The sequence below is a fragment of the Stylophora pistillata genome, chromosome 1 (assembly GCF_964205215.1).
Source record: "Stylophora pistillata chromosome 1, jaStyPist1.2, whole genome shotgun sequence".
NCBI classification, from domain to species: Eukaryota; Metazoa; Cnidaria; class Anthozoa; order Scleractinia; family Pocilloporidae; genus Stylophora; species Stylophora pistillata.
Window position 1 is genome coordinate 11,379,846 of NC_142519.1, and position 25,870 is coordinate 11,405,715.

General features: G+C 39.3%; 2 protein-coding genes across 7 annotated transcripts in view; one reads left to right on the plus strand and one right to left on the minus strand.

Annotated features, from left to right (window-relative positions):
* The window catches only part of LOC111336991 (uncharacterized), a 37,535-nt gene extending 26,934 nt beyond the window's left edge, over positions 1–10,601 (plus strand). The window contains exons 4-7 of one of the 2 annotated variants that reach the window (XM_088736705.1): positions 7,242–7,518; positions 7,610–7,728; positions 8,603–8,667; positions 9,266–10,601. In XM_088736705.1, coding sequence (XP_088592831.1) covers positions 7,242–7,518; positions 7,610–7,728; positions 8,603–8,667; positions 9,266–9,404 — 600 coding nt within the window. In that variant the 3' untranslated portion in view covers positions 9,405–10,601. The remainder of the gene's footprint in view (positions 1–7,241; positions 7,519–7,609; positions 7,729–8,602; positions 8,668–9,265) is intronic. The other variant, XM_088736708.1, reaches the window with a different exon arrangement.
* A 6,860-nt stretch (positions 10,602–17,461) lies between these two features.
* Positions 17,462–25,678, minus strand: LOC111336992 (uncharacterized). Of its 5 annotated transcripts, none has more exons than XM_022943193.2 (4): positions 25,541–25,678; positions 20,836–21,764; positions 19,393–19,674; positions 17,462–17,582 (listed from the first exon to the last, which is right to left on the minus strand). In XM_022943193.2, exons 2-3 carry the CDS (start codon positions 21,686–21,688, stop codon positions 19,424–19,426), a joined length of 1,104 nt encoding a protein of 367 aa, XP_022798928.1. In that variant the 5' UTR covers positions 21,689–21,764; positions 25,541–25,678; the 3' UTR covers positions 17,462–17,582; positions 19,393–19,423. The 5 variants fall into 5 exon arrangements, with proteins under 5 accessions (XP_022798928.1, XP_022798930.1, XP_022798926.1 ...); XM_022943195.2 differs by having other exon boundaries at positions 20,836–21,525; positions 25,541–25,663; XM_022943191.2 differs by having other exon boundaries at positions 25,481–25,621.
* Between the last annotated feature and the right edge of the window lie 192 nt (positions 25,679–25,870).

Genomic DNA, 25,870 nt, shown 5'->3' on the forward strand with positions numbered 1-25,870 from the left:
GGTGTAGTAGGTGTAGTATGTGTAGTAGGTGTAGTTTGGTGTAGTAGGTGTAGTAGGTGTAGTTTAGTGTAGTTTGGTGTAGTAGGAGTAGTTTGGTGTAGTAGGTGTAGTAAGTGTAGTTTAGTGTAGTTTGGTGTAGTAGGTGTAGTAGCTGATACAACTGCACTACTCGAGTTTTTAGGGTGGAAAAATGTTGCACGCCAGCAGGAAATTCATAAAGCCACCATGACGTTTAGATGTCTGCACGGGCTAGCTCCAGAGTATCTGTGTTCAAAGTTTACGTGGCGTAACTCTACTTATGACTTCAGGGACTCTGAAAATAAGTTTAATGTTTAATTACCGCGCACTAATTATTACCGAAAAAGTTTTAGCTACAATGGTACCACATTATGGAATAGTCTACCATGCGATATAAGGAACACAGAGTCTCTGAGGGTATCTAAACGTTGTATCAATGACATTCTTAAGTCTAACGCACGGCATTCACGGAAAACAGCTTTTAGTGTCGTAGTATGTTGTTTGAATTTTAAATATCTTAGCTTATGTGATATGCATTTTTAAGGACTGATGAATTGAGCGTATTTAAATACAGATTACTACTACTACTACTACAAGCAAAAGCAATAGGCAATCACAGCCTAAATAAAAAAGTGTGTAGTAGGTGTAGTTTAGTGTAGTAGGTGTAGTTTAGTGTAGTTTGGTGTAGTAGGAGTAGTTTGGTGTAGTAGGTGTAGTAAGTGTAGTTTAGTGTAGTTTGGTGTAGTAGGTGTAGTAGGTGTAGTTTGGTGTAGTAGGTGTAGTATGTGTAGTAGGTGTAGTTTGGTGTAGTAGGTGTAGTAGGTGTAGTAGGTGTAGTTTAGTGTAGTTTGGTGTAGTAGGAGTAGTTTGGTGTAGTAGGTGTAGTAAGTGTAGTTTAGTGTAGTTTGGTGTAGTAGGTGTAGTAGGTGTAGTTTGGTGTAGTAGGTGTAGTAGGTGTAGTTTGGTGTAGTAGGTGTAGTAGGTGTAGTTTAGTGTAGTTTGGTGTAGTAGGTGTAGTAGGTGTAGTTTGATGTAGTAGGTGTAGTTTGGTGTAGTAGGTGTAGTAGGTGTAGTTTAGTGTAGTTTGGTGTAGTAGGTGTAGTTTAGTGTAGTTTGGTGTAGTAGGAGTAGTTTGGTGTGGTAGGTGTAGTAAGTGTAGTTTAGTGTAGTTTGTTGTAGTGGGTGTAGTTTAGTGTAGTTTGGTGCAGTAGGTGTAATGGGTGTAGTTTGGTGTAGTAGGTCTACTTTAGTGTAGTTTGGTGTATTAGGTGTAGTAAGAGTAGTTTGGTGTAATAAGTATAGTAAGTGTAGTTTAGTGTAGTTAGGTGTAGTAGGTGCAGTTTGGTGTAGTTTGTTGCAGTAGGTGTAGTTTAGTGTAGTTTGGTGTAGTAGGAGTAGTTTGGTGTAGTAGGTGTAGTAAGTATAGTTTAGTGTAGTTTGGTGTGGTAGGTGTAGTTTTTAGTGTAGTTTGGTGTAGTAGGTGCAGTAAGTGTAGTTTAGTGTAGTTTGGTGTAGTAGGTGTAGTTTGGTGTAGTAGGTGTAGTAGGTGTAGTAGGTGTAGTAGGTGTAGTAAGTGTAGTTTAGTGTAGTTTGGTGTAGTAGGAGTAGTTTGGTGTAGTAGGTGTAGTTAGTGTAGTTTAGTGTAGTTTGGTGTAGTAGGAGTAGTTTGGTGTAGGAGGTGTAGTAAGTGTAGTTTAGTGTAGTTTGGTGTAGTAGGTGTAGTTTGATGTAGTAGGTGTAGTAGGTGTAGTTTAGTGAAGTTTGTTGTAGTGGGTGTAGTTTAGTGTAGTTTGGTGCAGTAGGTGTAATGGGTGTAGTTTGGTGTAGTAGGTCTACTTTAGTGTAGTTTGGTGTATTAGGTGTAGTAAGAGTAGTTTGGTGTAATAAGTATAGTAAGTGTAGTTTAGTGTAGTTAGGTGTAGTAGGTGCAGTTTGGTGTAGTTTGTTGTAGTAGGTGTAGTTTAGTGTAGTTTGGTGTAGTAGGTGTAGTTTGGTGTAGTAGTTGTACTTTAATGTAGTCTGGTGTATTAGGTGTAATTTGGTGTAGTTTGGTGTAGTAGGTGTAGTTTGGTGTAGTAGTTGTACTTTAATGTAGTCTGGTGTATTAGGTGTAATTTGGTGTAGTTTGGTGTAGTAGGTGTAGTTTGGTGTAGTAGTTGTACTTTAATGTAGTCTGGTGTATTAGGTGTAATTTGGTGTAGTTTGGTGTAGTAGGTGTAGTTTGGTGTAGTTTATTATAGTAGGTGGAGTTTGGTGTAGTAGGTGTACTTTAGTGTAGTTTGGTGTAGTTTGGTGTAGTTTGGTGTAGTAGGTGTAGTAGGAGTAGTTTGTTGTAGTAGGTGGACTATGGTGAAGTAGGTGTAGTTTGGTGTAGTTTGTTGTAGTAGGTGGAGTTTGGTGTAGTCGGTGTAGTTTGTTATAGAAGGTGGAGTTTGGGGTAGAAGGTGTAGTTTGGTGTAGTTTGTTGTAGTAGGTGGAGTTTGGTGTAGTAGGTGGAGTTTGGTATAATAGGTGTAGTTTGATGTAGTTTGTTGTAGTAGGTGGAGTTTGGTGTAGTCGGTGTAGTTTGATGTAGTTTGGTATAGTAGGTGGAGTTTGGTGTTGTAGGTGTAGTTTGGTGTAGGTTGTTATAGTAGGTGTAGTAGAAGTAGTTTGGTGTAGTAGAAGTAGTTTGGTGTAGTAGGTGTAGTTTGGTGTAGTTTGGGAGATGACAAAACGCGGAGCCCTACTCCATGGAGTACCCTATGGACTACCTGAATAGAGTACCCCTAAAATCATGTATGAGTCAAATAAAATACTTTATGAATATGGTGAATCGTTTAGATGTACATATCCTGATATATTTTGAGCTTGTCAGCTCTCCGATTGTCGCACTTAGATGTAGTACACGAATTGACCGCCATCTTGAAATTAAGATTAAACTGCTGACCGTTTCCAACGGAAAGCTTTAATGTAGGTAGGATCCATGAACGTTATCGTTAATAGGTCGACTACCATCTATTTTCATATGATCTTCAAGAGGTCAAATGGAGGGACAACCTTCATTCTGCAACGGGTTTTACGTCTTCCAAAATACCTTATGTGTGGCGTCTGTAAGAAGTTTGGCGCTCCATCTAGTAACGCATGGCCTCGCATGGGTTTCTTAAATGTGCGAAACGATGAGGATACAAGCTTATATTTGTTTAAAAAGGTAATCTATATCTTTAAACTGAGGGTCTCCTCCCCCATCTATTCGTAGCGCAATAAAATTGAGGTATATAAACAAACCAAAAAAAAAAAACAGTGACAGGTCGGCAAATAAATCCGACTGGGGTTGTTGATCTGGGAAATGCAGTAAGCTTAGATATTTTACCTCGTGCAGAAATCGAAACAGTGGGTTTTGTTCATTACATGGAGTTGTTTGTCTTCTCGTCAAAGGACTCATTACACAGCGGTAAAAACAAAATGGAGTAACCAGTAAGACTGAGAGCCCTAGTCAACTGTTCCCCCAAAAACTGGATTGTATCGAACTGTGACATTCGGAGAGCTGGTAAGCTCAATATATTTTAGGATATGTACATCTAAACGATTCACCATGTTCATAAAATATTTTATTGGACCAATACATGACTTTTATGGGTACTCCATTAAGGTACTCCATAGGGTACTCCATGGAGTAGGGCTCCGCGTTTTGCCATCTCCCGTGTAGTTTGGTGTAGTAGGTGTAATTTAGTGTAGTAAATATAGTTTGGTGTAGTGTAATGTAGTAGGTATAGTTTGGTGTACTTTGGTGTAGTTTATGTGTAGTAGGTGTATTTTAGTGTAGTAAGTATAGTTTTGTGTAGTGTAATGTAGTAGGTGTAGTTTGGTGTAGTTTGGTGTAGTTTGTTGTAGTGGGTGTAGTAGGTGGAGTCTGGTGTGTAAGTGTAGTTAAGTGTAGTAGATGTCGTTTGGTGTGGTAGGGATTGTTCCGTATATTGGGTGTAGTGTGGTGTAGTTTGGTGTAGTGGGTGTAGTAGAAGTAGTTTGGTGCAGTAGGTGTATTTTAGTGTAGTTTGGTGTGGCAGGCGTAGTTCAGTTTAGTTTGGTGTGGTAGGTGTAGTAGGTGGAGTAGGTGGAGTTTGGTGTAGTAAGTATAATTTAGTGTAGTTTGGTGTATTTGGTGTATTTTGGTGCAGTAGGTGTAGTAGGTGTAGTTTGGTGTAGTAGGTGTGTTTTAGTGTAGTAAGTATAGTTTTGTGTAGTGTAATGTAGTAGGTGTAGTTTGGCGTAGTGGGTGTAGTAGGTGTAGTTAAGTGTAGTAGATGCCGTTTGGTGTGGTAGGGATTGTTCCGTATATGAGGTGTAGTGTGGTGTAGTTTGGTGTAGTAGGTGTACTAAGAGTAGTTTGGTGCAATAGGTGTATTTTAGTGTAGTTTGGTGTGGCAGGCGTAGTTCAGTTTAGTTTGGTGTGGTAGGTGTAGTAGGAGTAGTTTGGTGTAGTAGGTGTAACTTAGTATAGTTTGGTGTAGTAGGTGTAGTTTAGTGTATTAATTTGGATATATCAACAAAGTTGAAATGGTAAATTGGCCACTGTAACGATTACAAAAGCTGACGTTTCGAGCGTTAGCCCTTCGTCAGAGCGAAAGTAGTTTAATGTAGTTTGGTGTAGTAGGTGTAGTTTGGTGTAGTAGTTGTAGTTTGGTGTAGTTGCTGTAGCAGGTGTTGTTTGGTGTAGCATGTTTACTTTAGTGTGATACGTGTAGTTTGGTGTAGTAGGGGTTGTTGTGTATATGAGGTGTAGTTTGGTGTTGTAGGTGTAGTTTGGTGTAGTAGGTGTAGTTTAGTGTAGTTTGGTGTAGTAGGTGTAGTTTGGTGTAGTAGGTGTAGTTTGGTGTAGTAGTTGTAGTTTGGTGTAGCAGTTGTAGTAGTTGTTGTTTGGTGTGGCATGTTTAGTTTAGTGTAATAGGTGTAGTTTGGTGTATTAGGGGTTGTTCTGTATATTAGGTGTAGTTTGGTGTAGTAGGTGTGGTTTGGTGTAGTAGGTGTAGTTTGATGTAGTAGGTGTAATGTGGTGTAGTTTATTGCAGTAGGTGTATATTGGTGTGGTAGGTGTAGTCTGGTGTAGTAGGTGTAGTTTGGTGTAGTTGGTGTATTTTGGTGCAGTAGGTGTAGTAGGTGTAGTAGGTGCGGTTTGGCGTAGTTGATGTAGTAGGTGTAGTTTCGTGTAATTTGGTGTGGTAGATATAGTTTGGTGTGTTAGGTGTACTTCGGTGTAATTTAGTGTGGTAGCTGTAGTTTGGTATAGTAGGTGTTTTTTAATGTATTAGGTGTAGTTTGGTGTGGTTTGGTGTAGTAGGTGTAGCTTAATGTAGTAGGTGTAGTTTGGTGTAGTTTGGTGTATTAGGTGTTGTAGATATAGTTTGGCGTAATAGGCGTAGTTTGGTGTACTTTTGTGTAGTTTGGTGTAGAAGGGGTAGTTTAACATAGTTTTATGTAGTAGGTGTAGTTTTATGTAGTAGGTGTAGTTTTATGTAGTAGGTGTAGTTTGATGTACTAGGGGTAGTTTGGTGTAGTAGGTGTAATTTGGTGTAGTAATCAAACAGCCACTACACCTACTACACCAAAATACACCTACTACACCTACTAAACCAAACTATGACTGCTACATGAAACTACACTTATTACACTCAACTACCACTAAACCACCAATCTACACCTACTTCACCAAGCTTCACCAAACTACACTAAACGACACTAACTACACCTACTACACCTACTACACCTACTACACCAAACTACACTAAACTACACTTACTACACCTACTACAACTACTACATTAAACTACACCAAACTACACCTACTAGATCAAACTACACTTACTACACCTGCTACACCTACTGCATCTTCTACAGTTACTACACCAAACTACACTTACTACATCTACTGCACCTACTACACCAAACTACACCTACTACATCTTCTACACCTACAACACCAAAGTACACCAAACTACACCTACGACATCTTCTACACCTACAACACCAAAGTACACTAAACTACACCTACTACACTTTATTCTAGATTGTGTTACATAACAAGCGTTGGTTTTTTTTCACTTAGATAGCGTAGAACCTTGTTTTATATTCGTGATGGTAATAATGGATCTATTAACATGTGTGACCATGAGTGTAGATGGAGCGGCAAGATCTAAGGAGCCGCAAAAGGTTTACGAGTTAGTCGAAAAAGCTGTTCTCTCGTCAACTAAACTAAGTATATACCCAAGGTTGTTAAACATATTTGTAAACCTATTAGACAGTCGGAAGAGTGATGTGTTTTTCAAAATTTTATAAGTTATCTATTGTGTTGGTGGAACAAGAGTTGAAGATTGTATTGCATTCTACTTTAGGCCGTCCAAGTCGAAGCTTAGTTATAAGAAAGTTCCTGTTCGTGTCAACAAACTAAACGAGAGTTTGCCAATAATGCGCAAAAAAGTAGGTTTAACGCGAAAGACGAGTCATAGTCTTGGTGTTACTTGGGCATCGTCGTTGTTTTTTAAATGCAGGTGTAAAAGAGAAATTAATAATAGCTAGAACTGAACACCGGTCGGACTCTTTGTTTAAGTATGAAAAGGCTGGCGATGAGAAAATTAGAGAAGTTTCCACAGTATTAGGACTAAGAACTAGTACTAGTACATCTGAAGTTGCTATTACTAAACAGAAAGAGGAGTCAAGTTGTTTGGAGAGTTCTGATTTTCACGAATATGTGACTGCAAGTTCACGTAATAGCTGTTTTCTTTCCAACTGTTCTGTGAAAATCAGGGTTAATTATATCAAATAAATCTCAGGTCATTTTTGGAAATGTTGTTAACGGTGTATTAATGATTGAAAAATGCTCATTAAAATGCAAGTGTTTGATCTGAGATCTAAACTATGTTTCAACTCAGATCAAAACCCTTAATTAAGATTTGCATCTGAGTGTTCATTGGGTATCAAGGTTCGTGCATGAGACCCAAATACGCATTATTTGTTGGTTGCTGCACTCATGAATTATTAATGAATTAGAGAAACGAATTTCAAAAAATTTTTTGAAATGAAAGGTATCCGACCTCTTTCAGCATATTTCAAATGCTAAAAAATATCTCTTTCATAAAAGAACTCAGCGCAGTTTCCATGCCACAGAGTGGCACAAAAGGCTTTCTTAGCACTAAAAGTGAGTTAAACCTACTTAATAAACCTTTAAAAAAAATCTGATTTGATCATAGAAGATGTCCTATGGTTCTTCTTCCTGTAACCCAACTGAGCTGACCAGCAGAAGTTATCCCCTCATTGGTGAGTCAAAGTACAAGACCGCCATTTCCAAGTGTGGCTATCAACATACCTCTGGCGGCTGCAGTCGCCAAGCTTTGTTCAAATCCTTCTTTAACGGAACATCATACAGTCGTCGTCATGATACAGGTGTCTGCCTTGGCTCTTGTGGAAACAGTGGACATGCCTGCAAAGCCATTGACAGCGTAATGATTGGCATAAAAGGGCCAAATGGTAGGATATTTATATAGATATAAAGTGTGAACATCTCACATTGCTTAAGGTCATGCAGGTACACTTGAATTGATTACTTGTTTCTAAATAGGAGAAGGGGAACTAACTGTTCGTGTTATTAAGAAGTGTGGTTGTGTGAACCCAATTTGCCATCGCGTTGCGTTTCGTGAAGTTTTCAAGAGGAAGACGGGTAAAGCGTGGATCCAAGAGGTATGTAATAAAGAGAATAAGCAAAGAAATGTCACAAGAAAGTGACTGATAACAGAGATCATAATTTAAAGATCACTGATGACAATTGCAATAATTGTGAGAAAAATAAATTATGTCCCTTGTGCGACGTTGATTCTAAAGCATTTTTCAGTAACGTGACGTGCCAAATATAATTTAGAAACGACAGTCGTGTCTATAAGTGTACGTGAGTGGCCATAGTCACTCGTGAATACTCGTGTGTACTTTGAATCACAACCAGAAACCGTTGCCACAACACAATTTAAGAATGTGCAATAGTTCAGTAATTGATTTATTCATTTACCCGATCTTTTAAAAATGGTTGCCGAATATTTTTATTTAAACCAGCGCCTTAACACTTTGCAAAAATGCAATAGTCAAGCGGAGTCTTCCGCAAAGCGTCATATCATTCGACGATCGGATGATAAACCAAGCAGCTGAAAAAATTACGAAGTAAATAGAGCTAGAAATAAATGAAATAGTAATGAATAAGAAAAGGACGAAATAAAAACATGGATGGTTGAACATGTAACTTTCTTATATTGTACTGATACATCATAAAGAAAAAATGATGACAATACGCAACCCTTGAGAGTTTGATGATTAAGAAGCTGTACCGAAAAATATTTACTCCTCTTAAATGAAAAACCATTATTAAAGGTTAAATAAACAAAACATACTGAGTAACATAAAAAAAGAATGAAAGATTTATGCAAGAGAATATGATTCTCTTGAGCTATGTAAATACGCGCAAACAGAAAAAAACGATTCAAAATTTTAAGCATACGTGTAAATACATTGACATGTAAAGATCGACAGATATTTCCCTCTTCCAGTATTAAGTTTTTTTTTTCAGGAAAAAGACGTTGGAATGTGCGTCGGTACTGGTTGCCCGAGGGACTGTATTCGCTGTTTCTTCGGGTAAGTCGTTGCATTCCATGCAATTTATATACTGAGGCAATTTTATGAAGTTCGTTGACGGAGTCTGTGGCAGCGGTCGAAAACCATTTGAAAGAAGAATTAATAATGCTATGATAGGCAGAATGATACTAGCATTTTGATTGGTTCTTACTTTTGATCTGTTGGAAGACAGACGCATAAATGACGTCACCATTGTTGCGGCTATTCCTCAACAAGGTTTTATGTCAGTCTGTTCCGTTCCGTTCTTCATTTTTTTGTATGTCACGTAGACCACAATCCTTCAGTAGTAATTTTTATTTTTGGCCCCCCTTTTACGCACGTGGTGAAGCGCTTGTAAATAATTTAGGTACGTGAAACTGTTTCTTTTCTTTCGTTTACCGCCTTTCATCATGTGGTTTTTATGGCTCCCTGAGTCTCGTAATTTATGATGAAAGAGCGACCGGATGGTTTTGTAAACATTGGAATTCTTCGCCGTCATTAAATTCGTTGGTTTAATGAGCTGTTCTGTTGTTATTCGACATCGACGCCGCTATATGTGTCCGACCCGGACAACCATTAACCTGCCAACTCATTCATTTATCATTTTATTTCTATACAGGAACAAGTATTGTGACGATAATTGCCTGGTTTATCGCGAGAGAACCTGTATCGCTACCAACTACACTACAGAATATGTTCACACTGGCGATCACGAAGAAAAGAAGATCTACACTATAACTGAATGTGGATGCAAGTAGAGAAGAAGAAGGGGAGGTCACTATTTCATGATATCCCTCGGATTACGATGTTGACGATAACTTCCCAAAAATAGTTTGAGTAGGGTAAAGGTAGTGCGATGCAAATACCTTGTTCCTTCTATTTGTTTTGACGTTTTTGTTTTGTTTTCTTAGTTTTTGGTTCTTTTTCAGTTGTATCTCTATACATGAAAATAAAACCGCCAGTAATGTAGAAGAGACAGAAATTCTCCCTTTTTTCTTCTTTTTGATAGAGTTAGTACATTTCATTTAATTGAACAAAGATTTTAATCCAGTAAAATTCACTACTTCTAATGAAAAAACACTACGTTATATCTAGAGACTGTGACGTATCCACTGTCCTCTTGTCGCAACTATTTTCAAATACACAAATTTTAAAAAAAATCCAAAACGGTATTAAAAAAAAACAAAACAAAAGGAACAATTGAGTTATTTGCATCGCACTATTTTAGTGAAAGTCTTGCTTATACAGATTGAAATCAGATTTTTTTTATTATATTACCTTCTTTAGGAGAGTGGTTTTAAGGAAAGCAACAACGTGTTTTTCTGACGAATCAACTTTTCGAAGTTTAGGCTTCAGGCTTTTTTATGTTGGTTAGTTAGTTTGTTTTTGTCAGCCTTTGTTTTCTTTTACACCAAAATATTACAGTACAAATCGGATGTAATAGATGAACTAATGGATTTTTTAGGTGCGCAAAAAAAGTCATCTTTTCCACTGTATGTTTAAATCTCTTTTTATTTCTCACCTCTGCTCCTACTATTCCTTCTTATTTCGTTTATGTATTTGTCTTCTTTTGGTTACCTTTTTTTCTTGTGGCAAAAGTCTCTACCGACTGCATTTTGCATCAGTTGTTTCTATGTTTAATATGGAGAGGAAGTAGTAAAAATTAGTTTTGACTTGTCTCGGGTCTTATCTGTGGAACATTTTAAGAGTATTGGTACACTTTAGCGTTTTTTGACTTTCAACTTTTTCCATAGTCAGTAGTTTGTAGGTCTCAAGCAAATGAGTTTTCAAATCATCCCAGGATTTTTTAGGAGTTTGTTGGTGTTTTTTCAGTCAGCTTCATTGTAAAGAATATTGTACTGAACTTGGTTTGAAAGTTTAAGTAAGTAGTGTCGAGACTGTGTTAACTGATTACGCTGCAGGTTAAATAAAGCAAGACAATGAACATTCAAAAGTTGTAATGCGTTAGTGATGTCTATCTACAAGCATTTATATGATAAGCTAGCGCTGAATCCTACACGAATTTTGACTGGTTCTTACATATGAGAGTAGGAATGGGGAGGAGACCTCGCATGCAAAGCTCAGAATGCCTATCAATGATTGAAGTTCTTGCATGCAAAGCTCAGAATGCCTATCAATGATTGAAGTTCTTACATGCAAGCTCAGAATGCCTATCAATGATTGAAGTTCTTGCATGCAAAGCTCAGAATGCCTATCAACGATTGAAGTTCCTGAAGTGTTGTTGACCGCTGAGATTGAAAAGTGGAAGAAGCAGATTTGATCTTATCAACCTTGTTCTTGGGTCGCCTTCCTTCCATTTTCTCAGAATCCAGTGCGATACCCATGAATTGAAGAACTTGAAAGGGTCAATCAGTTATAGATGCTGAGATGGGGATATTCAAATTTTTAAAAGTGAAGATCATACTGGAGAGACTTTCCCGGCAAAGATAATCCACAGGTGGGGTGGGGCAAAGTGGTTCCACCATGAAGAAATCATCTAAGGTTCGATTCCTCATGAGGACTCAGAATGTTTTCTTTGTCTCACACTCGTGACCAGGCGCAAAACATCTTTCTACATTTCTTTACTGAGCTCAAAACTTACCATCTTTCATATTCTTTACAAAACATGACGCTTTCGACATTGTCGATCCTAGCGGCACGCATGCGCATATGAGCAAAGCCTTCGATAGCGTCAATCACGACACGTTAATTTTAAAATTGCAAGATGTCGGAATTTCCAGTGACGCTCTCCAATGGTTTCGTAGTTACCTAAGCAACAGGACACAAATAGTACGAATCCATTCAACGCTATCTGAGCCTTTGTCTGTGACCAACGGCGTCCCTCAAGGAAGTATCTTAGGCCCACTACTATTTAGCATATATACGAACGATCTTCCATCGATCCCACAGAAATGCAGCACTCAGAGTTATGTAGATGATACGAAACTCATCACTTCCTTCGAACTTAAAGACAACCTGGATGCAATTGCTGATTTGGAAGACGACTTGTTTAAAATAGGAGAATGGTGTTCCAACAACCAATTGTTACTTAACCCTGGCAAAACCAAGCTGATGATATTTGGCAGCAGGCAGATGCGTGCAAAACTGCAATTTCGCTCCCTTTCCTTTATGGGTGAGGACATCGTCCCCGCAGACACCGCCAAAGACCTTGGTGTGATTTTGGATTCTAATTTAACTCACGATGAACACATAATTAAGACCGCTTCCTCGTGCATGTCCCGCCTCGGCCAAATAAACCGTGTCAAGCATGTTTTCGACAAACGAACACTTTTGATGATTATTAATTCCTTAGTTTTCAGCAGTTATTTTATTGTTCCAATGTTTGGTCAAATACCTCAAAATGTAATGTTAACAAGTTACAGGCGGTGCAGAACTTCGCATGCCGCATTGTTAGCGGTGCGCGTAAATTTGACCACGTTACACCAATTCGCAAGGAACTAAATTGGCTTTCAGTTCAAAGCCAGCTTTACTACCGAAACGCTACTATGGCCTTTAGATGCATGACTGGTCAGGCCCCAGAATACCTCTCATCAAAATTCATAAGGCGAGCCGAGGTTAGTCGACGTAGCACCAGAAATTCGCAGCTTTTGCAAATTCCATTCTTTAGAACAGCTAGCGGTCAGAGAACATTTTTCTATAGAACTGTAAACTTATGGAATTCTTTGGATAATTCCTTTAAACTGTGCAACTCCGTTAATGTTTTTAAAAAACGTTTAAGGACCAAATTACTCAAAGAGTTGTAATTTTACATATATATTTGTATACTTTTATTTTTCTTTTAGAACATTCAGATTTTAAAACATTTTTAATTGTAAATAGGATTTTTTAATTGTAATAGGAATATTTTTATAACATTGTCTTTGAAAAGCCTCCTTGGGGAAAGTCAATAAAGTATGTATGTATGTATGTATGCACGCAGGAAGCGTGTCAAATATGAACTTCGTAATGGGCCTTGCTCACCATAGAGTCTCTGTTACTCAGTGGTAGAGCATCAGAGCACAGAATCCAAAGGTCTGAGGTTCGATTCCTCATGAAGACTCAGAATTTGTTCTTTCTCCCACGCTCGTGACTAGAGACAAACAAACATCTTTCTATATCATCTATGATGTGACAAACAAAGGAGATGGTGCACTGGTTCAGTAGGATCCACTGAATGGCATCGGATAGTTGATTAAAAATGAACGGGACAGAGCGAAGACCAAAGGGGGATACTTTGTCAGAGCTATACTGTCCATTCCAAAAGATTCCGAAAATTTCCCAGTCATCCAGATGGACCGGAAAGAGCCGAAAAGCTGACTCCATGTCTGTTTTAGCCATTTAGCAGCCTAGGCAAAATTTCTGAATGGCTACAAAGGCATTGTCATGACAAATGGAGGCAGAAGTCATCATTTTCAATAAAATAGTTGATGGTGGAGGTCCCAGACTTAGGAAGGACAATGGAATATTGTTCTGGATTTCTGTCAATGATTTTTCGGGAACAAGCCCAGTAGGGGAAACTTGAAAATTCCTAAAGGGGGGCGAGGGAAGGGGACCCATAGTACCCCCATTGGAAACCTCGCCGGCTAGATTCGCTGAAACCGCTTCAGAATTCAAGCAAGCAGTAGGTGAACTATTGGATAAACGAAGGTTAGAATACCCAATCCTATACCCCTCCCTCAGATCCGAGTATAACTTGTTGACAAATTCCTTTACGGAATGATTAGATAAAGCTTAACATAACGCTGGAATATTTACAGGAGTAACCACACCCTTTCCTTCGCTGTTCCAGAGGGACTGGGACACTTGATCCCAGGTACATTTTTCCCTCACCCAGACTTGTTGCATTTGTGGTAGATGCAGGGGGTTCTGGCACAGGGTACCCCTGGTGAAGTTGTGACAAATACGGTGTTCCGTCTCCCTTGAAAAGCACTCGCTGGTGAGAGTCCTAGCTGGAAACCCTGATTTCTTCCTTTGGAAGGGAGGGGAAGGTATTATTGGCACTGGCCTTCTGCCTAAACTTAATATCGTACACGCCCCTAATCCCTTATGGAGTTTAGCTGCGTAGCGGATGAGTGACATGTCCTCTAATAATTCGGGCGCACGATTCGGATAAGTGCTAATAAAGACACATGTCAGTTATTGATGCAGCTTTGCCCTTATTTACTTTCATTACTGAGTTCTTTACGGTTAGAGTAACTGGCTAATCATGTAATGGATTCCTGAACAAGCTTAGCCGGTAGTTCGTGCATGGAATTCACCACTGTTCTTAAAGAATATCATCATCATCATCATCATCATCATCATCATCTTTATTTGCCTTATTTTAACAATTAAAAATAGTTAATTGCAGCGATAACAGTTAGAAGGCGAGGAGACCCAAGAAGCCACCAGGCTTATGGGAGAGCCACCTCACTTACAATAATAAATTAAGTAAAGAAAAAGTGCTGCGAATGTGCGGCTTGGCCAATTCAGTGATTATTTAAGTAAAAACTCTTGCAATTTCGCTTTAAAGCTGAGAAAGTTTGACGAACGAGTGACTGAAATAGGGAGAGAGGTCCAAATTTTAGGACCTTGGTAGAGAATTGTAAACTGCTTGACACTTGTACGGCACAAATGCGTTCGATAATTACGGCTGTTCTGGTACCATAGTTGTGAATTTGGCTATTCCTTACAAAAAGATCGAGAAGCAATGGGGGCAATAAGTTATTTTTTAAATAAAACATAAATTTAGCGATTTCAAACGTATTGACTTGGAAAATATCTAAAATTCCTAGTTTGGAGAATAAAGGGGCAGAGTGGTCTCGATAGTCTGAGTTGGTGATAGCCCGCACAGCTCGCTTTTGCAAATAATAAATTCTATTTAAGTTAGATACGTATGTGGACGACCAGACGGAGTTACAATAAACGATATAAGGATAAACTAAGGTGTAATACAAAGTGAGCTTGGTTGCAGAGGATAGGGAAAAGCGAGACCTAAATATAATACCTATTGATTTAGCGATTTGTTTACATACATAGTTGATATGGTATTTCCAGGTGAGATGATTGTCAATATAGACCCCAAGGAATTTAGTTACTTTACCTTGTTGTAGAGGTTTACCTCCAAAGGAGAGAGAAATGCTGAGTTAAATTTCTTCTGTCTGGGTTTAAAAACTATATAGTTGGTTTTCTTTACACTAACTGAAAGCTTGTTACATTTTAGCCAAACGTCAATGTTTTGGAGTTCATCATTAAGTATGGATTCTAAGCAATTTAGATTTGAGTGAGAATTAAAGATACTGGTGTCATTAGCGAAAAGTAGAGGGTCTGATAATTCAGAGGCATTAGGAAGGTCATTAATGTATAGAACAAACAATAGTGGGCCTAAAATCGAACCTTGAGGGACACCACCCTTGATGGTTTGCATCGGAGAGCAAGCTTGATTGAATTGGACAAATTTCTGGCGGAAAGAAAAGTAGCTTTTAAACCACTGCATAGCCACGTCACGGATACCATGGTGCTCCAATTTGGCAAACAAGATTTGGTGCTCGAGAGTGTTGAATGCTTTGGAAAGATCTAGGAAAACACCCACCGTTGTTTGGTGTTGGTCGATTGCAGATGCAAGTTTGTTTACCAAATGAATTAGCGCGTGCGATGTTGAGTGATTTTTCCGAAATCCGAACTGACAGCGGTAAAGTATATCGTGTTTTTCGGCAAATTCTACTGAGCGATTGTATATGACTTTTTCGAAAAATTTGGAAAAATTTGACAACAAAGAAATGGGTCTGTAGTTTACAAAAAAGCTAGGATCCTCTGCCTTGAAAATGGGAATGATTTTAGCGATTTTAAGTTTGTCCGGGAAAATACCTTTTAGTAAAGATGTATTGATGATATCTGCCAAAGGGGCGGCAGAAATAAGGTGAAATGAATAGTTAATGACATGCATTGGGATACTGTCAGAGCCAGGAGCTTTCTTTGAAGCGAACATGCTACAAATACTCTCCAGTTCACTAGTTGTGGTGGGCTTTAAGTTAATGGAGAGATGTTTGTTGTAACCGAGATAAGAACGAAAAGAAGGATTCACGGTAGCTAGGTTGGGACCAATGTTTGTAAAGTATTTGCAGAATCTGTCAGCGATCTCCATTGAATCCGTTAATGTTCTACCTTTAGATTTAAATGATGTGGGAAGAGATGAATAAGGGAAACCTAGATGAATCTTTGGAGAAATATATCTCTGTTTTAATTTTACCTGGAGAGAAAGGATAACCGCTTACGCTTGCGATTCCTCGTTAACGTTTCCTCGCCTGACGGTCACCCTGGTGCCGAGATGAGCTTTCTTTTTGACTTTCCTTCGAAATGCGGTTAAGGAGGGCCTCTGGGAACTCGCTGTTCGTTTTCTTGCCAAATCCTAGTAAAGTTGTCTTTTGCTCATTCCAAGTTTTTATAGCTAATTTAATGATCCATGTAATATGGCGGTTTTCCTTCCGTGCAGGACGACTTCTTTTCGATGGCTTCTTTCCGTCAAAAACTTGAAAACGGAGCAAATAGGCGATAGACCCTTTAAGAGACTAAATGAGAGAAGAAAAAGCCGTTCTCGATCAAAATTGCAAAGAGTTAGCTGTTTCTGTAAAACAGTTAATGCTGCCGCCAGTGGCAACTTCGCCCGCATTCTGGTTGAACATGGTTCTTCAAGTATGGCCGTATCATTACTGTTCCGTTAACAAATAGGCGTTGCAACCTACTGACAGTTAATTAAACGATTTCTTTTAACTATGACTGACATTACTTTGATTAGAACAATGATTTGAGCCATGAACCTATTGTCACCATTATATTCCAACTAGTTTTTAATATCACTGGACCACGTCACGAGTGGCTGTAATGCGCTGACTTGAACTATGAAATTAGGCTAACCTCCGACGAAGGGCTAACGCTCGAAACGTCAGCTTTTATAATCTTAACGGTGGCCAATTTACCATTTCAACTTTTTTGATATATTGAAATTATAACCTTAGGTTAAATTGATACGTCTCCGGATTACGATCCTTCACAGACTGAAGTAGTTTTTGGTTGTTTTGTTTATGTTAATTTATGGTATTAATATCTGGGTTCTGTTACAAAAGGCCACCTTTGTATTCAGTTCGACTTAGCTGTTTTTCTGATTTCCCAAGATCGAATAATCAAGGAGAACAATAATGATTCAAATATTTTACAAGGTCGTCTAAACTTGCTTGTTCCCTACGGAAACAGCAATCATAACACCGCAATTAGAACGTTTAAAATGTTGAGAAGATTCCAGAGTTTTACATCAGTCTAGTCACTTTTCATACCATCTGAGTTCTGACTGGTTCCGTGTGATAACTATCGTTGTTTTGTTCGGCCAATTGCGATCATGTGATTTCGAAATGCGTTCTTTCATCACTTGTTACAGATTGTCAGGGACTGATTATTTCAACAAACACTTTTCAGGGGAATTGCGTTATTTAATGTTAGGAGATGAACCATTTACTCATAGAAGAACGAGAAAAATGTTTTTTCTCGTCTCTACTACATCTTTCTGCTTATGACCACTAATTAATCACAAAAGGCTCTATCATAATTTTTGCTAATTATTGTGTTCTGATATGAAAAACCATCTACACTCTTATGCAATTAGGGGATTCCTGCCACACAGAAACCTTACTACGTTCTTACTAGTTCGGCCTGCCTCAGTCAGCCTCATTCGCTGTAATCAGGTGTCTTGCGAGAGTACAGTTTTGTGTGAGTTAAAAAAATATTAAATAAACGAAAAATGTTGGTCTTTTGTTAACTTAAATTTATGGCATTCGGAGAGAACTGAGACAAAAAAGTCTATTTATTTGACAACATTTCCATGCATATTCCAATAGTGAAAACTCCACGAGCATTGCACGTGCGGGGCCACCAAGTACTGCTTCCCACGTTTTGCATCACGAGCACTGGAAATGGAACGGACCAGGAGTTAAGATCATTTTTGAGATATTTTCATTTAATGTAATCCTTTGTTGTTTACCGAAACAAACCACCAATTAGTCTTTTGTCAAGCGACGGAATCTCTTCCTCATAATTAAATATGCGTTCTACACGGAAAATGTTTACTCCGCACATGGCCGACTCGGAGGAGTGTTGGTGAAAATGAGTAAACGGGGCAAAGGCAAAGGCAAACGTTACGGCTTCAAACAGAAGAAAGCAAACGTTGAAGAGGACGGATACCTTTTTAATCAAAACAACGCCTTTCAAGGAAAAAACAGAAGAGGCACCCTTGATGACAGCAGAAAAAAAGACTGCAAGAATTAAAGATGAAATGTCTACCGGGTTCAAGAAATTTGAATCTAACGTGAAATGGCAAACAATCGAGCCAGAAACTGCACTGCTGCTCTGGGAAGATATTTTCAAGCCGTTGTACACCTTTGATCTCGTAAGGAATGTCCTCGCAGTAAGTGAAACGACAAAAAGTCAGCAGACCTAGTTTCTGATGGTTCAAAAGTTTTCTTACTTGCATGGAAAAAACACTCTCATAGTCTGTTTATTGTTTTCTGAATACATGTACTAAATATTTGCTCTTAGTAAATCGATTTTAAATCCTATGGTAGTCACAGCTTTTTCTCAACATTTTGAATGGGGGTACGAAAGTTTGGCCATAAAAACGATTTTAGTGCGGACAAAATACGCCTAAATAGCCGTTGTCCCCCCCGTAAAGCAATAAAAAATTATGAAACTTTGGCAATTTCGTACGCTACAACGCGATGCAATCCCGCTCAACAGCCGTTCAACGGATCGCATTACAATTTTTGTAATTTTTTAGCTCGAACTCTTTTCAAGCTGGACGCGCCGCCTATGGCGTGCCAAGAAAAAAAAATTTGAAGAATTAAACTACAAGGATAAAGCTTTAAGATCATATCTATTTTGATTTGTAAATATATCATACATGACCTTTTTAAAGGCCTTCAAATGGGTCATGACAGCTGTTCAGCGGTTCGCATTACATTTTTGACAAAATAGCCCAAAGTCTATTAAACCTGGACGTGCCGCTTATGGCGGGCCAAGATAGAGAATTGGAGGAATTAAAATACAGGGATAAAGCTTTAAGATGATGTATATTATGATTTTTAAGTATACATGGCAGACCTGTTCATAGGCCACTGAAGCTGACCTTTATTTCACCTCCACGAAAGAGACGCGAAGTACTTTATTTCACCGGGTCACTATTTAGACTAATAAACGTAACAACATAACAAGAAACTAATATTTCCAAGAGATAAAAGGACCATCTGCGAGCATACAAAATTTAAAAGCAGGATTGCGTCGTATTGAAGCGTACGAGGTTGCCATAGTTGCATAATTTCTTATTGCTTTACGGGGGGACAACGGCCATTTAGGCGTATTTTGAACTTTTCGAAGGAAAAAAAGCGCGATGGAACTTTTTGGTATAATTTTCGAAAAAGGTTCATTAAAAGGGTCCTTTAGAAAAAATTAAATGAATTACCAAATTTTGTAACTGTCGGCGGATTCTCTATGTTTATGGTCTGTGGCTCTTAAAGCGTCTACTCAAATCTACTTATAGTCACCAGTCATTTCGCTTGCTAATCAACGCCGGCCACTCTGTTTCGCTACTCGGGCCGCCTTCAAGATCGAACACCTACAAACAAAACCGCTCAGCACCGGCGAGGTAATATCATCAGCACCCTAAATTTCTGAATTTTTTCGAGCGGACTTTTGAAAAAATTTACATGAATCAAAGCTACTTACTTATTGAGCTCAGTGGATTCGCAATTACGGATCAACTCAGGGTCAAGCTTTCGTAGTTTCTTGGTTCATTCCCTTCTTTTATTACCGAGTTTTCCGGCTGTTTTTCATGTTCTGTACCATGAGGCTTTTCGAGATAACCTCCCATATCAAAGCCGTCGAGCTTTTCACTGCTGTGAACTGTACACCCAGTGGGCGAGCCAATTAAATTAATGCAAGCTTGTAAAACGTAAAGGACAGCGATTGATACAAAATGGCCGATCAGTGCACTAGCTACTGGGCGATCTGAAAATATACAAAAGAAAAGCGTATCAAAATAACTTGGTGACACAAACAGCGGACTAAATACAAGGCGCTGCCTTTCTGTGACGATACCGCGCCACAAAGGTAGACGCCCTCTAACACACACACACAAAAAAAAACACCAGGCATAAACAAACCCGAGAAAGCACGCCACAACCAAACGTAAGCCTACAAATATTTGATAAGAAAATAACAGTAACTAACAATCACGATAATACAATAAGCTAAATTATTTACCTTAATTAATTTACGGGAATATCATAATTTAAAATTAGAGTACGTACGCTAAATCTATTTACAAGAGTATTATTAAATAAAAAAAATAAGTTTTTACTAGTTCAGTTCGGTTCGCCTTGCGTCCGTGTTCTCAACTCTCCCACGATCCACCAACAAACTACGTACTGATAAACCAAATTTCCGTTTCACAAACCAACCTCCCGTTTCACGAACCAATCTCCCGTTTCACCAGTTTCCAACTTTGCGTACTTCCCCTCTTCGCTCAGAAAACTTCTCGTAATTTGACCTTCGTTCGGACTTTTCTTCTTAATTCAGTTATAATCACTTCTTCGTCAGCTTACTGTTTGACAGCTTCTCTGCGCACATACGTTCCTCGGCAAATGGATTCTTTGTCATGAAATAGAACGGTTATCTGAATGACTTTTCAGAGATGATAATGTGCTCTGATCTTGAACGAGTCTCTGTTCCTTTCAATTTCCCAACGCCCCTCGCTCAAAACTAATAAAACCTCTCCAACCGTAACCACCTAAAAGTCTTAAATATATGTGGACCCAAGGTGCAAGGTGACAGAAAAAGGAAAGAAAACTCTTGGATAAAGGTTAATTACAAAACGGGTTACGCAAGTAAAGAATACAGATTACGTAATAGGTACACTACAATACAACACAATACATTGATCCCAGGAAAGTAAAAGAATGAATTACATACAATTAAATAAATTCTTTGTTAACTACCATGCTTTCATGACACTCTCTTGGCTGGAAGTCGTTCAAGGATCCTCTTCAAAATCCGCCAGATAAAGCCAGCAAAATTAATCTGAACAGACATCCACGCATGTATATATCCATAGGTTTCAACGTTTCCGTTTAAGTTGCTACCTTCTTCCTTACAATACGATGGACTTACCTGATGGAAGACAAGCATCCATAAGGAGCCAAATGCCTGCCCAAGAGGACACCACTCCAAATGCCAATATGTACACAAAGATCTGCTCCAAGGCATGGCTTAATATAGAATAAGGCGGATTCATTGGGATCGTTGATAGGAACTCTGTGAGGACATAACACACAATCCATATACTGTATCCCACGATAATCAGTAAAATTGAAGATAGGATCAGATCGTTGTCAGGATATTGTATTATGGTCAAAATGATAAGCCAAGTTCCTCGCCAATAGTTCACCACTGCACCTCCGATGATAAACACAGTAACGAAACTATTGAAGATCCTTGCGGCGGTTTCGCCGCACACCGTTTTTGACTTGTTCCTTACGCAATGCTTTCCTTGAAGAATACTCTCGGGTAGGTTAGCGTGTCTTTCATTTAAACAATACCCCGGCATGGCAACAATGGAAGAGGTAGTTCTTGTACATACAAGAACTAAAAGCCCTATTATGTGCGAAACACAGGCACTCGGAATAGATGGCGTGGTGATTAGATCTAAGAGTATCCATAGACCTTTCCAAGCTGCAACAGTTAAAAACGCCAGAGGAAAAAACAGGGCACGATACCACACTGCCTTCGCTCTTCTCGCATTTAAAGACTCCTTAATATAATCTTCCACCAGCATGAGTAAGAATAACGTTCCAAAGCTCACTGTAAAAATGAAGGATGCACTGAGAAGTTTGTCATTTGGAAAAACGAATAAGTCTAACATATGCCAAGTTGCTCGATAGTAGTTAACAGTCGCTGGTGTGAGGAGAGTTAAAATGATAACCAGGTTGAGAAACCTATTGCACAGTAACAGGTAAGACGACATCTGGCCAAGTAGATGATTGACGCAGTACGTCAGTTACGCGGAGAAATCGCAATACTGCAGTAGATTGAAATGGATTCTGAAATGAAGGGCGAAATAAACTTAGAACTGCGGTAGGGGAACCAATTTTTTACTTCCTCAGGAGGGTAGGTTAGTTGATTTGGTATGAGCACGATTTGTCTTGGAATTTCCGATAAAAACCCACGCAGCCATCCCGGGTTGTTGCCCCCCCCCCCCCCCAGCCAACCGCGGGTAACCCTTGGGGATTTGTTATAAAAACCCTGCTTCAGAGCCTGGGGCATAAGAGGCCAAGGGATTTGCCAATGGCTTGTCCCCATACTGGTCAGTGGTGATCCATGATTGTCGCAGATTAATTCTCTTTGAGAGAGTTCGCTGGTTGTTGATGAAGTCCCGAGCCATCCTGCTATTACAGAGTATTTTTTGTCTTGTTTGTGACGATTACAGGAAAAAGGACTCTATGAAATGTTTTGCTTTACGCTGGAATACAACACGACCCGAGGGATGGGGGCTATTGTTACAATGTTTCAGCTCAGCCCCAAGGATCTTGAAAAGTAATTTTGATGGCTGTTTGACAAATTCCCCTGGGTTCCCTGGGGTTGCCCCCACGATAGGGCTGACGACATCTGTGACTGACTAGCCCACTTCTGTTCGGATATTCTGGTGTTGACCGAAGAACGGCTAACTGTTACCACGAAAAAATATCAAAAAATTTACTCGTCACATTGTAGAGTACCTGTCTTTCTCTCGTGGAACAAATTTCACATAGCAGGTGGACGCCGAAATTGACTTGAGAAAAATTTCCTGCGGAGGCCAAAAAGATCGTCTAGAATTTCCCAGTCCTCGAAAATATGAGCTGCGAAAAGCCTCACGATTCCATAATAATGCTCTCTGTCGTTACTGTTTTCGAAAATAGGCTCTATCGACTCGATAGACGAAATCGACCAGCACTAGTTGTCAAAAAATCAAACAAAGTTTTCCCTTTGCATAAAATTAGATACCTAATTAATTTGTGACGTCTAAGGCTAGCTCTAATTTTCCTCGCGCAGACAACAAGAAACCGTCAATAATAGTAGTAATAGTAATAGTAATCAAAGTTTAATGTCTTTACGTGGGGCATGGTTACCCATATTGCCCTAGCCAGAGGCTCATGTATGAAACGCAAGACAACAACCCACCCATCCCACCCCAGGGGAGGACATCCATCACACAGTAATCTCGTGCGTGGGAAATTAACGTCTCCTACCCCTAACCCTGCAGGAGACGGGACCTCTATTTATTCGTCCCTATCCGAGAAGACTAGAATATCTAAACCATTTCTTGATGTTATAGAAAGGCAGCATATTCTTCTCAATTATTTTAAGACCTTGAGTGTTGGTCCGGCCGGGGCTCGAACCCTCGACCTCCCGCACATCAGTCCAGCGCTCTATCGATTGAGCTAACAGGGAGGCGGTTAAAAGATGTGGCAGTCAAAGATTTGTTAGATTGGGGTTTTAATTACTTTTTTCCCTGAGCGGCTGGTGATGGTGTAATAGGCACCTGCGCCAAAAGGTTAAACCCAAACGCAAGAACCTGCTCGCAGGTTCAACAGAAGGCGTTGAGAAGTCTTCTTGGCAGTGATGAAACGCCGGTAACCGACTTTTAGTGATCAAGACAGAATTTCTCCTTCCAATATCAATACAATATCAAGCAGACAAGTGATGAGAATAGAAAAAAAATCTCAACCAGGAGTTACTAGTTGATCCAATTTAGAATTCTCCAAAGTAACATCATAAGAATCGTACGGCAGACAATGGGGAGAATTACTGATGGGGTCTTGGCAGTGAAGGGTTGAAGGAAACCTCTGTGTTAGGGCTCGCCCCCACAATAAGAGGGGCCTTAAGCAGTCAGGATGGCAGCGACAGGGAAGACGTCGATTAAAAAATGAATTTCTACTTTTAATTAGATTTTTTTAAATGGTTGTATGTGTTTACCGTCTCATACGGCGCCACAGCTCAACTTCAGCCTAACTTATAAAAGTAGCGTTGAGTTCCAAATGGAAATTAAAATAATTTGCCGTCGCGGTTTCCATTCGCAGACGACGCAAATTTTGGTGATTTTCCGTTGTTGTTTTGCGAAGGACGGCTAAGAAATGTACAAAGTTTTAAAAAGCACGTGCTGAGCTATTGCGCTACCAATTAGATCTTTTGTTTTTCACGTCCTCGTTGCCGTCGCAGTGGTGGTTTGCTTTGCTCCCTAATTAGTGGTAGGGACGACAACAAGACGAAGCTTATTTAGTACAACGTACAACGATGGCTGTGCACGTGCATGCAATTTTTTTTTGGCCATTCTCCGGACAGCAAAAAACGTGATCCTGATACACGTGGATGTTGACACGTGTGGTGGCCGCTAATTTTTGCATTCGTATTCGAAAATAAACTTTCTTTTTGTTACCTGAAGATTTTTCTGACATCAATGTAAAAGCTGAATGGATCAAAACAACTGCACAGGGGGTTGAAAAAAATATAAATGAATTCCTTCATTGATTAGCTTCTTCCGGCTGGGTGTCCTGGATATAATGACGTTTTCAGCCGTAATTCTAACATAACCAAAGTAAACCACGCGCTCTGATTGGTCAATTCAGTGTCCACCATTTGACCACGGGTGTACGCTGCTGACGTGAGCAAATGCAAACACTAGTTTTCTGCGCGCGCTTGTTTTGTCTGGTCACGTAAGATTTGTTAAATAGAAGAAAACTCTTTTGCTACAATGTATCAATCTGATGTTATAAAACAAATGGTAAACGCCATAGTGTACACTATCGAGTTATGGATGCACCTGGGAGATTTGCTAAGCACTCAAGAAGCTAGAGTCGCTTTCGGCTATCGCCTCGCGTTACTCCATAGTTACTAACTATGGTTACTCTTACGCTTCTTTCGTGCTCAGCAATCTCCCGCGTAATGGCATGCCGTCATATACCGTGTATATTATTTGGGTAAATAATTCCTTCAAAGGCGGAAAGAACATCAATTACGGAGCCAAAGGCCCCCAGAAAACAGAATGAACTTACCCGTGAATTGATATGATCCGCTTAAAAAACCTGATTATTTTGGCGCGACTGCAGGTTTGGTTCCCGCAAAGTTAAATTTTTTGGCGAAATTCATTGATAAGTGCTTCGTTTCCAGGTTCTCCTGTTCACGTTTTAAATCATGCAACATCAGAGTGAAAATGAATATGTATACTATTATTCTTGTTCGCACCATGAGCTTCGGTAGCCAGTGACAAAACACAAATCGGTTACATTTGGATAGCTTATGTTTCCTTTTAAATTTATTTAAAAATGTTTTTCACTGTTTTCCCCAGAAGCACCTAAGCTTAACGAGGCCAGGTGATTACATCACAACAAATTTTAAACCAGGCTCACACACAAACAGACGCATAAACAACACACACAAGTTGCGATAACGACTTAACTACTTAACTTACCAAGCTAGGAATACTATTTAAACATCAAACAATAGCTTATGTTTCTACTGTCAGCAACCCCAACTGATCCACGTTCGCATAAACATATGGAGCATAAAGCGCTTCTATCATTTGCTAATATTTCTCGTGGATTTCACGTGAAATCCTTTCCTTCTGCCAAACGTTCTACCAACCGCTACAAACACAGCAAAATTGCTGTAGGCTCTAACGCGGAATCGAATTGTAGTCAAATCCATTAATTAATTTCGGATCTCCTGACACGTTTCTCAGCAGATAAGTGCATCCCAAATACAAAGTCTTGAATTATGTTACCTTCAAATAGTTCCACATAGTAAAAAAGAACACATCGAACCCAACTGTGGTGTAACCAACCTTGTCATGGTCAGGCGCTAAATCGTCTCATTTCACAAGCTAAAGTCATAAAGCACAAATTCAAATTATAGATGACCAAAATGGAGACGTACAGTCTATTGCAAACATAATATCGAATGCAGCGTTAAGAAGTTGTCGTTTGCTTCGCTTGAATGCGCATTCACGCATTCAGTCGTATGTCTCACGCGTGACGGGGGCCAAACTTAAAACACCAGTGGTGATCATTGGTCAGCTCTATAACAGTGGATAGCGTTGAATGCGCGCTCTGATTGGCTAGTCAAACTCCGAATATCCCTTGCTATTTACCTCCGAGCAACTCGGGGAAAAATG

Coding starts and splice junctions, on each gene's coding strand:
- LOC111336992 (XM_022943193.2), bottom strand. CDS start 21,688: ATGTCGTCTTACCTGTTACTGTGCAATAGGTTTCTCAACCTGGTTATC. Junction 19,675..20,835: donor GGATGCTTGTCTTCCATCAG/GTAAGTCCATCG, acceptor GTATATTTTCAG/ATCGCCCAGTAGCTAGTGCA.